A 12,511-nucleotide genomic window follows, 5' to 3' on the forward strand; every position below is an offset into this window, starting at 1 on the left:
TATCATACTGAAAATGCTGACTATGCAGTGAATTCAGTTTTCATGGTAAGAGTTTCTCCAGTCTGTCGGTGATGCAAACAAGCATGGTTAAAAGCGTTTTCTGAGATTTTTATACTGATGACCTATCCTCAGGATAGCTTATCAAAATCTGATTGGTGGGGGTCCAACACCTGGGACCCCTCATCTGTTTGAGAAGGAAGCAGCGCTCACACCTTCTCTATGCTTTTCCTAGCCCGAGTGATGACACGTTCATGTGTCACTTTCCTAGGAGCAGATCAGCCCCATTCATTTTGTGATACCAAGCACAGCCACGATACAGTGTACGGCGCTCTGCTTGCTAAGTTGTGAGAAGGCAACGGCATACACCGGAGTGGCGGTGCCTTCTCAAACAGCTGATTGGCGGGGCCCCGGGTGTTGGACCCGAGAATATGTAATCAGTATAAAAATCCTGGAAAACCCTTTGAAACCTAACTAGAAAATTACCTAATACACATTGGAGGGAAGAAAAGTTATAGCAAGGTATAAAATACCTGGAAGACACTGTCAAAGCAGTTCCAAAGGACTTCATGCTGAGTAGCAGGTAGGGTTTTCAACCAAGCTTTCAATACAGGCCTCCAGTCTAATACAGAAGAACTCATGAACACCATTCCATTACGAGATACGGTGGCTGGAGAGGCATTGTCAATGTTGTGAGGCTCAAACACAATTTTACAATTGGGTGCCATTGGGATACGGTCCCCATTAGCTAAAGTGAGAGTTTTATTATCATCCAAAACAGAATTTAAATTCTCAATCCATATAGCATCGACAGGACCATCCAAAACAATCCATATATGTTCTCCCTGAAAATCAAAATATATACATTAGAGACTCATTTACAAAGAATGGGGATGATTTACTACGCAAAATGTACCACAATTTACAAGTACATTAAGTGTGTGCCAAACTGATTCCAGATTAGACACCGGAGGCATTTTACATCCACCTTTTCTGAAAAATGTCTAGAAAAAGATGTGTGGCCAAGAGGAGTAGTAAAATGTGCCACATTTATTAAAGAGTTGCATAATAGTTTACGGTATATGTATGCCAACTGTGTTCACGTCTCTCGCAGATTTCAATAAAATGATTGAAAAAAATAGCACAGCATGTGTAAAAGGCTGTGTTTGTTGGTCAAAAGGAAAGGGTCTTTTTGATGTAATCGAAAGGGGTTAAACTCTGTTAACAGACAGCTAGGACTGGTAGTAGTAGTAGCTGACTCCTGGACTGTTCTGATGGCCCATGTCTTTCTACTCTGCAAAGACTGGCTATCATTGAATGGTCTATCTTAAAGTTCTTATCTCACCTCTGCAAATGGTAGTTATCATGTAGACAAAGTTAAAGGGGTATTCTGTTTTTTAGAAGTTATCCAATATCCAGAGGATAGGGGATAACTATCAGATCAGTGGGATCCTGCCTCTGGGACCCCCACTGATACGAGAACGGGGGCCCCAGATCCCCTGCAGCCCCTCTGAAATGAACGGAGCGGCCGGTAACACATGCGCATGGCCACCCCATTTATTTCTATGGAAATTCGGGAGATAGCGGAGCGCTGGCTAACTCTGAAATCTCCATAAGGATGAATGGAGCAGCCGCACGCCAGCCTGACTGACCGCTCTGTTCATTTCGGTGGGGCTGTTCTCGTGATTAGTGGGGGTCCTAGTGGAAGGCATTCTGGTACTGTCGAGCAATTCCAGAGAGCCCTGGCAGGCTGTTCTCTGCAGAAACTCCTGCTGGCGGTATGATAGAAGCCTAACGGCTTGCACTGGGGGTATATAGCGTAAACATGCATGACAACACTTGTGTAATTAGCCTCAGTTAAGACCATGAAGAGATGCCAAGTAGTCTTCTGCTCGTCAACGTTAGAGATGGGTGTATATCTATGCATAATACTTCATTGTGGAAACACTAATCTGTAACTGTATCATCTCATTTCTTACACATTTTTATATATTCTGATGTACTGGTAGTCATTCAATGACCATAATAAAATCAGCTTATTGCAGCATGCAGCGCTATTCTGTGTGATAAAATGACAGGCTACCTGACAGAAAGCCAACAGGCTCCATTATAGTCACCGGGGCCTGTCAGGGACCTTTCATTTCTGTCATTTCACAGAAACAACAATTCCGTTATTTTCACTGTTCTGAACAATGGAAGTAAAAGGGATCTATATGAACATAGCCTTACATTGTTCTCTTCTATTCACTGTTTTGTGCAAGTAGCAAATATGTCAATGTCAGCTTCTCTTGCTGAGCTCACCTTCTTTGCTTTTAATGTTTTTCTCCACAAAGTTGAAAATATACCATCTGTCCAATCATTTGTGGCCACATCAAGTGTGCCAAACATCTGAGAGGCTGTGATAGCCTTAGGGTTCATTCTCATTTCCTTGTGAGGAGCTCCACAGTCAGTCATTGCTTTCATTAGGACATTAATGCACTTGGTTTTGCCTGCGCCACTAGGTCCCAAAGTCATCATTCCTTAAAAACAATACATAGTTTAGGCAGAAATCGAGATTGTTCATTATATCTAAATGATTACATCAGGGCTTTTATACATAAAATAATAGAATCTAGAAAATTAGCTGGTGAAACAAATTTATGTTAACAATCAACCAAAGTATCAAACTCCTTTCTGGCTACAAAATCAATAGCGCTGTAATGTATTAAATAAATTTCTAAATTATTAAGTCAAAAGAGATTGTTTCACAAAATGCGGCATTTTCTACTAGAACGCAATTTGCTTGAAAAGCATTCATGAACATCCAAACCAATTATCCTCAGAACTTTAAAATAGCAAATAATGTATTCTTGTAATATGTCAAACTCGATTTACTCCTGGTACAGGTTTATTACAGCATTGTGTACAGAATGCTAACTTCTCCATAATCACCACTGCTGTAATCAGGGGGCTTGTCTTTAAACCGCTGACCAATTTGTAGCTCCTTTCATTCATCTGCCATTCATCCAAATCAACATCAGACAGCAAGATGCAGCATTTTGGAGACATTGAACGGAATGAGCGCATATTACGTTTCGAGGTCCCAATGATCTAAGCAAAAATCTGCATCCATACCTCCAGACACGATTACCATATTTGCAAGATTATTTTCTGCAATACTTTGCTCTTTTCAGAAAGACAAACAAAAAAGATGGCTATAACGTTATCTCATTTATGAGAGCTGCCATATGGCGGAGAAAAGCTACAATCAGCGGGGAAGAAGCAGTACACATAACAGCTATGATCAGTCTTTAGATGTTCAAAAGACAGCAAAATGTATGGGAGAAAGGATCGCCGATGGCCAACTAGCTTGCAGTTTGGTGCTAAAATAAGGCTCTGTGACAGGTAAGAAGATAAGATAAATTTGAGATTCCCATTTTAAGGGCCAGTCTTATGTAAATAAAGCCTATTCATTTTACAATAAAGAGCAAAGCCATAACTCCTGGAATAAGGCACCAAATGTCACCAGATGTCACCAAGACACAGATGTTACCATTACCTGTGCACCCATGATTGCTGTAGCCATGCTACAAAGGTACCTTCTAACTTTTTGATCATCTCTAGCAAGATCTCAGCTAGACGTCAGTAAATATAAGGCTTCATTCACACCTCAGCTATTACCAGAGGTGACCAAATGTAAGCTGTAGGTCAATTATAAAATATACTACAAATACTGGGTTTTTAGTGGCCTTTTCTTCACTCACATTCCCTTTTTTACACGGTCTAAAAATTAGGCAGGATTAGTTTATCTGTCCCAATGTAACTCTGAGGCTCTGTTAGGAGCCTCTATCACAAATTTCATTATATTTGTGGGAAAAATAGTTAAAAACGCAGCTCTATTATTTCTGAACACCATGCTGGAAATGACAGACAGCATCTTAAGCTCACAAGGTCTATTGGGCTCTGTTGATGTCCATCATATGACAGATCCATTGAAGCTTGAATGCTGTATTTCTGCTCCTATGATGGATAAAAAATACTGAATTCCTTGTGCATTTTATGACCACAAACAACTTGTTCTCAGGTAAAACAGCTGCGTATAAGAATATTGTCTTATGATTTGCGTTCAGTAGCAGTGTCCTATAGAAGCAGCTCAGCAGACGTACATTACTGTGCCACGTTCTCTTCTCTGACAACACAATTGTACCTGAGATAATATCACTGCAGGCTACAGTACTTCTTCTGTGGAGCTGATTCATCACAGTTTCTAAAAAGCTGCATCTGCATTTGATGAATCAACCTCAGAAAATAACTCCATCATAATTTAATTTCCTGGGAAATGATGTGTATATCTTCCAATTTATGGATGTTTTTTGCTTTGATTACAAAGAAAATATTAAATTACAGATTGCACTTCTCTTATAACCTAAAATCACAAGACAGATTTGTTCCACTATTTTGTCATAGTTTGCAGAAAACAAAAACAGATTTACATAACCCAAACCTTACAAGCTGTAATACGTATATAACACTTTCATGTGTGGTCTCCAAATATCCATGCTATCTCTTCATCTAATAAAATGTACAGGGTCCTCATAAATATTAGGGTGTGTATACGGTAGTCCCTAGGCTAATACTCACAAGACTGCATGGCAATGCAAGCAGAAGTGCCATAGGAAGATCAAGTAGTTTACCTTGGGCCATGATGGCATTTGAGTGGAAGGTGAAAAAAAAACCAATTACCAATGTTACCTCAAAATATCAGCATCTTTGGTGCAATCAAGTGTAGTCAAAATTCTACTACGCGGATACAGTAGTAATCAAAATTATTCAACCCCCATTGCAAATTAGGCTGATTAGCTAAATTTTAAAAACTTCAGCTGTTTACAAATAAAAAAATCAAACATGAACCACTGGAATAGCTCCACACACCTAATATAACAAGTGGTTTCTCCAAATTCAACACAAAATGACACTTTTAATGACTACTGCTATTTCAGAATATTCCGCCCCTTTATGTAAAGCATGGTTAGTATTTAGTGGATTGTCCTTTGCTGTTATGACTTGTTGCAAACATGTTGCATAGCCAGACATCAGCTTCGGACAGTGTTTATAAGTAAGCATAGTCCATTCCTAATGGCCACTGGCCTCCAGTCCACTAATATTCTTGGATTTGTGTGCTGCAACCACCTTGTTCAAATCCCATCAAAGATTTTCTATGTGATTCAAGTCAAGCAACTTTGACAACCACTCTAGAACCACTCATGACTTGTGAAAACAACCCTTGGTGAAATTTAAGGTAGGCTTCAAATAGTTGTCCTGTTGAAAGGTCAAATGGACAGAGGGCATAACATCTTCTATTAGGATTTCCTGATACATTATTCAATCCATCTTGACCTTGAAACAATGCAAGTTTCCAGTGCCAGGGGAGGTAAAGACACCATAGAGCATCACTGAGCATCACTGAGGACTAAAAGACTATGTGAGCCTATGTGCAGAGTTGCAGAGTTTGTGTAGTTTTTGCTTTTAGTCAATAATAGGATTACATCTAAATCAAATACAGCAGGAAAAAATATTTTTAGATCTTTTTGACATCATGAGACTAACCAAATGTTAAAGGGGTTGTCAGGCTCCAAATAGCATGACATAATACAAAAAAGTCATACTCACTACTCATCTGCAACTCCTGTTCCAACGATTTCTGGTTGCCTGACCAATGTTTCCTGGTTACTCTCAACAGACAAATGTGACTGCTCAGCCAATCACTGGCTGAGGTAGGTCGCCAGTAACTGATGGAGTGGTCATTTCCGGTGTGTTGAGTGGAACCAGAAAGCAGAAACCGGCAGGGGACATGGAAGCAACAGAACGGGGGTGGTGGAGGATCAGTAACATAAGTATGGCTTCTTTTATTATTTTACACCATTATGAGCTTGTTCACAATAAATGTAATTGGCCAAACAATTCCAAACAAAAAATAATGTCCATTCCAATGTAAAGTAGAAACCAGTCTCAGTTATTCTGCAATAGTCACAGTGCAATTAGCATTCTTACCATGCCTGACTCGCTGTGTCTCATACAGCTGGATAAGTTTCAGAATCCAAGGAGGATGATGGATAAGCCCGGCTTCTTCTGTCTGCTTCTGAATGGCAGCTTCCAGCTCTGGATAACCAGCTTTATCCAGAGTTATACCAGGGAACAAGTCATTAATCAGGCTCATAAACAAAGGTTCATCTTCATCCACCTATGAGTTAGTCAATAATATTGGTCTATTTAATATGTAGCAAAAGAAATAAGATGAAGCATCAAGGACTGTTTTTATTATTACACAGTAAAGCTATTTGTAAGAGCTTTTTATTATTCATCCAGAACCATATTGAAAAGAAAAAAAGAACAAAATTACAGTGGCCCAGGACGCTAAGCCTTATGTCTGCAATCTCCCCTTTCCCTTTTTCACATCCACCACGAGGCCACTCCACCACTAGCCAAACTAATATAATGATTCAATAAAAAGGAGGTGGTCTTGTGCACTAGAGCACAATGTAAATTTAAAAGGGTTTTCCAAGACTTTAATACTGGTGACCTATCCTCAGTATAGGTCATCAGTATCTGATCGGTGGGAACGGCCAATGATTTGCTGTTTGAGAAGGCACCTGCGCTCCTGTGAGCACTGCGGCCGTCTCAGTGCTTACAAAGCACAGCACTGTATATTCTACAGTGGCTGTGCTTGGTATCGAACTCACTTCACTTCTATGGGGCTGAGCTGCACCTAGGCCACGTGACCGATGAACGTGTCGTCACTGGCCTAGGCAAAGCTGAGAGAAGGCTGTGGCGCTACTGCAAGAACCACTACCTTCACAAAAAGCTGATTGGCGGGGTCCCAGGTGTCGGACACCCACAATCAGATACTGGTGACCTATCCTGAGCATAGGTCATCAGTATGAAAGTCTAGGAAAACCCCTTGAAGGATATCAGAAAGAAACCCCCCAATCTTAAACTCAAATTTATTACCATTCTTTACCATTATTCATTAGTCTTCAAAGTAGAACTTGTAGCAAAGACGTCTCATAAGTATACAGTGATATTTTAAAGAATATATTTCAATAATATATTTTATACTATCTTTGTCTCTAGTCATAAGATGTCAGAAAGGGTAGGAAGAACATAATAATATAGGAATAAGATAATATATTGTCAGATGAAATCCAGTTTCTCTGCAAATCTGCCACCAGCTATGTCAACACCATGTCAAATGGATGGAATGCAATTTGTATAAGCACCTATAAGCTAACCCAAGGAAACATACCAACTTTGACAGGTTCATGTCACGTAGAACTCTCATTACAACAGTCTTCTCTGGCTCATCGGGGTTGGATCTTTTCACTGCTCCCAGAGTACGAAGGACAGAGAGAATATTCCTCAACCCAAAGTCATAATGAACCTAATGGAAAGGGAATATGTACAGTATATACATAAAATCGAAGAATATATCTATGTACTGTATATGATTTGCACCTCAGCATTATTAATTATTGGTAAATTTGTGTATCTTTAAAGAGGACCTGTCACCTCTACTGACATACCCGTGTTAATCATTCCCCATTCAATTCAAGAGCATCTATTCTTATGGCTCTATGTTCTACCATTCCTGTGTTATTTCTACTAGAAGTTATGAATGAATTACTAGAAGTCTGCAGTAAGGGAATAGAGGCATGTTACCAGCTGGAGGTGTGTCCCTGCAGGGTCTGACTCTATCCAATCAGTGCTGCTGGTGTCAGACTGTGTAGGTACAAACCCCTGTCACGCCCATGTTCATGGTCGTGACTCCTTGGGAGCCGCATGCAGTTGCCCGCGATCTGGGAGTTTTGTCAAACGCAGCTGGGGGCTGTTAGTTGTTTGCCTCAAGTGCGGTTGCCAACAGGTGTATTTGGCAGTGTAGCAGCCTGAGCTGCTTGCTAGGCGTCTCACTTTTGATGCGTGCGGTTGCCTCTGGCCATGTGTTGTATGTATGTATGCACTTTCCATGTCTGGTGTGCACAGGGTTTATGTTATGTGTGCACTGTAACGGATCACCTGGTACCCCGACTGAGTACCTCCGTTGCTAGATGCTCCTAGTGCTTTCCGAGGACTCCAAGCACTCCACTTGACACCGTACGCACTGCAGACCCCACGAACCGCCGTAGCTTGATTGGGGTCTCACCGTCCTCCACCCACGCTGGACCTACGCCAAGGCTCCAGGCTCCAGTGGGTGAACCTCTCCTACAGCCAGAGAGCAGGAACAGCTCTTACAAGAGCTAGTAGTTATGCCAGGGGAGTATAGCAAATCTTCAGCGTATAGCAATCCCCCAGTTTGATCAGTTATCCAAACACCAGTCTCAACATGATGAAGGATAAAACAGGAACCCCTTATTGAGGGCTACTCGCCCGTATTTATGCAGGTCCATATCTGGTGGACACGCCCCCAGGGGACCAGAATGGAGACTGCGACACACCGAACAGATACAGCACATCCCCACAATGCATCATGGTTTCCTCCTCTCTGCCCCAGAGACAACCGAGGGATAATCCAATTATCTCTCAGGACAAAGGGGAGATCGCCAATACACAAGCGGGGACAACAGGACAGAAATCACCAGTTAAACACACAATGTCACACCCTCCCAGCAACCACAGACATTTAACATATTCCCAGATAGCTCAAGTCTGAGTGCATATCATTAGGTGAATGGCACTCAGACCACACGAATACAATTAAACTAGCCATCTGGGTACCCTCACATAATAAAATACAATTCCAAAGACAGATTTAAGCTGTGCGGCCGGCCTGTGTTCTTTAAAGTTAGTATGGGCCATAATCCTGAGGCAAGAGGCTAGCAACCAGCCCCCTCCAAAACACCGTGGCGAGGTTAGTTTCGTCACACATCTCCCCCTTCCAGGGAAGACTAACCAGATACCTGACCTCACGGTCAGTACCTGAGTTAGTCTGGCAGTCCAACCACAACCCCATACTGGACCTGTTGAATTTTGGGGCCTGGCTCTGTTCCGTATGTCCCCAGCTGTTGAGTGGGCATCTGCGACCTTGTGGTTCTCCAGCTTGGAGCTGTAGGTACTTGGTGGGCAGAGGCCGACTGCGCTCTGCCCAGATGCCAGCTCTTCCGCTGGGGTAGCCTGTGGGAAGTCCGGCTGTGGAGAAGAGGATAGGGGAGGGCAGAGGCCGACTGCGCTCTGCCCAGAGGCCAGCTCTTCCGCTGGGGTAGCCTGTGGGAAGTCCGGCTCTGGAGTAGAGGATAGGGGAGGGCAGAGGCCGACTGCGCTCTGCCCAGATGCCAGCTCTTCCGCTGGGATGGAATCAGGAAATCCTATCCCCAGGACCTTGTTGCAGATCGACTGTGGAGAGGAGGAATCGCTTACCTCCTCCTCCAGGCTCTCCTGCAGGGTTGGTGGGGGATCTGAATCGGCCGTCCAGTATCCTGGTAGGCCTGGTGCAGAGACCGCGGTCCCATCTGCACCATCGAAGTTAGGGGTGCTGTCCCCCTGTGGTTGGGGATAGAGACCGGTTGTCTCTTCTCTCTTTACATCCCACTGCTGCCACCAATGTAACGGAACGCCTAGCACCCCGACCGGGTACCTCCGTCGATAGATGCTCCTAGTGCTTTCCGAGGACTCCAAGCACTCCACTTGACACCGTACGCACTGCAGACCCCACGAACCGCCGTAGCTTGATTGGGGTCTCACCGTCCTCCACCCACGCTGGACCTACGACAAGGCTCCAGGCTCCAGTGGGTGAACCTCTCCTACAGCCAGAGAGCAGGAACAGCTCTTACAAGAGCTAGTAGTTATGCCAGGGGAGTATAGCAAATCTTCAGCGTATAGCAATCCCCCAGTTTGATCAGTTATCCAAACACTGTGACACTTTCCTTCATTTGTGGTTGCCTGTGGCAACGTGTGGTGTTGTGTGCATGTGGTGGCAGTGTCTCGGCCCTCTGGCTAATCCCCAGGACATGGTTGCCACGCATGCCGTTGCCGGTGGTAACAAGTGAAGTGTGTGCTTCTTTGTGCTTTTTTCCCCTTTAGGTAGTTTCCATCCCTTGCCTGGTTTTGGAAGGTTTAATTCCCTTCCTAGTGTGTGAACACTGGGTGTGTCTGTGTGTGGGTGTGGCTACTTGGGGCTATTCAGCTCCTGCTGGATGCCAGTATCTGAGGGGTACTTCAGCCATGGTTAGCTGGAGTAATCCTCCTGGTTATATACCATCTGCCAGTGAGGGCCACCCTTGTGGTCATAAGTTATACATGATGTTATGAAGGTGTGTGTTTGGTCTCTTTGTTTATTGCAGCTTATGGTCCTGGGTTCCTGTGTATGTGTGTTGTGTGCTGTGTCCGTTTGTGTTCTTGTGGACAGCAGCACTTGTACATGGTTTCCAGGCTTTGTGTCTGTGGCAGGTAGGTGTTGTAATTGTTTCATTTACCTGCCATTGCCATAAGCTGTTTATTTTCCCCCTTTCTTTGTAGCTTGGCCAGTGAGACTCCTGTTCGTCCATATCTAGGAGGAACAGGTCGTCTTACTCTGCTCCTAGTCCAGGGCCACCCTGAGGGCTAGTAGGAATCTTAAGTTCCAGAGTATGAGCCATCCTACCATCAGGGTCAGCTCATACGGCTAGGAGACAGGGTCAGAATTAGGGATGTGATAGGAGGTGACCTGCTCCCTGATTCCTGTCCTGGCCTTGCAGCGACCATCATCTTCTGGCATCGCACGGCTGAGGGTTTTCCCCATCCTCAGCCGTGACAACCGCCAACAGTTAACACCCCTCTGCACCCTTACTGCAGACTGCTAGCAATTGAGTTATAACTTCTAGTTGAAATAATAAAGGAAGGGCACAACATAGAGTTAGACCAACCTATAAGAAAAAACTCACATGTAATGTGTAGATAATACTGGGGTCTAGTATAATATACTGAGTCAACCCAAAAACAAAACCAATAACCCCAAAAAGGTGCAGCTTTTGGTCACATGCTCTGGGTCCAGCATATTATGGGTAATACATGTTTTGTTGTTTTGCTCCGTTAGTTGTTACATTTCTTTTTATACCTCAATTACCACCTGCATTTGGCACACTTGCCTCTGTCTGTATTGTACAGTTCAATGGCTATGTGCATACCTTAGGCGGCCATCCCAGGTTTTTGGGTGGGCTAGTTTGCCTTGTGCTATTTGTACATTTTTTTCATTTATCTTTCTGTGCATGCAACATACATACCAGTACATGTTACTTTGAGTGAACCTACAGTTCTCACAATTTTTATGCTGATGTATACCTAGGGCTGTGACATCTTTTTTTTCTGTGCCAGTTGGGTGTTTGGGAGAGAGGTTGTATCTGACCTCCTTACATGAGGTCTCCCCCACTCCTGTACACTTGTGCATTATGTTTCATATATTGTTTGTTATGTGATCATGTCTTAATAAATTACATATATTTTATATGTGTGTGTCCCACTTTTTTGGGGGTTATTGGTTTTGTTTTTGGGTTGGCTCAGGGCACAACATAGAGACATAGGAATAGATGCTCCAGAATTGTTATTACACAGGGAATGCAAGTAGCTAATAAAACAGGCATGTCGGGAATGGTGACAGGTTCTATTTAAGCACAATATCTTCGCTGTTTGATCATTTAAAGGGGATCTGTCGCAAGTTTTATGCTGCTAGGTTCTAACAGCTCCAGCGCATGCCAAGGAGTCCTGATATTCATGAGCTTCTAGCTTTCTCTGCCCCCTGCCACCAATTGACAGTTTTCATCTTCCAAACGAATCAGCAGCAGGGGGTGGAGAAAATCAGGAACTCATGAATATTCAGGACTCATCTGCATGCGCTGGAGCTGTTCAATACAAAATTTTAAAATAAGTCAATTGGAGACAGTGACCCAGTATTTTTCAAAGGGGATCTGTCATTAGTTTATGTTGCCCTTAGTTAGGACACCATAAAATTTGTGACAGATTCCCTTTAAGAGACAGGTATGGTTGTAGAGAAGGTTATTTATAACTTTCTGAAGACAAATAGGTACTGTAGATCAAGAAGGCCTCAAAGAGCTTACCATGTTCCCAACACTCATCAACCCACCTGCTTTGATAACTGTTCCTCACACAACTTGTACAGAGTGTAGAATTTACGGCTGAGGATTTGGTTGTCTCGAAAGCCAGCACTGGCAAGTTTTACCCTCATAATAATGGCACGATCAGGTACCATCATGGCAACTGTACGGAACTGGACTTTCAGATTTTCAGGGAGCTCTTGACGTCCTGCATAGCCAGGATTCTATGAGAAATATTAAAGGCCATGTTATATAAGCTGGGAAAATTATAAAAATAGTATTATAATGTTGTATAAGTACTACAGATTATTATAATATTACAGGTGAAACTCTGAAAATTAGAATATCGTGCAAAGTTAAATGTATTTCAGTAATGCAACTTAAAAGGTGAAACTAACATATGAGATAGACTCATTACATGCAAAGCGAGATATTTCAAGCCTTTATTTGTTACAATT

General features: G+C 42.9%; 1 protein-coding gene across 2 annotated transcripts in view; it reads right to left on the minus strand.

The window, feature by feature from the left end:
* The window catches only part of LOC122939661 (dynein axonemal heavy chain 5-like), a 337,492-nt gene that overhangs the window by 122,806 nt on the left and 202,175 nt on the right, over positions 1-12,511 (minus strand). For both annotated transcript variants that reach the window (XM_044295816.1, XM_044295814.1), the window contains exons 44-48: positions 12,083-12,277; positions 7,280-7,414; positions 6,028-6,217; positions 2,299-2,516; positions 531-842 (exon numbers count right to left, since the gene is read on the minus strand). In XM_044295816.1, the coding sequence (XP_044151751.1) occupies positions 531-842; positions 2,299-2,516; positions 6,028-6,217; positions 7,280-7,414; positions 12,083-12,277 (1,050 nt within the window). The remainder of the gene's footprint in view (positions 1-530; positions 843-2,298; positions 2,517-6,027; positions 6,218-7,279; positions 7,415-12,082; positions 12,278-12,511) is intronic.

Source organism: Bufo gargarizans, chromosome 5, assembly GCF_014858855.1.
Source record: "Bufo gargarizans isolate SCDJY-AF-19 chromosome 5, ASM1485885v1, whole genome shotgun sequence".
In the NCBI taxonomy this organism is placed as follows: domain Eukaryota; kingdom Metazoa; phylum Chordata; class Amphibia; order Anura; family Bufonidae; genus Bufo; species Bufo gargarizans.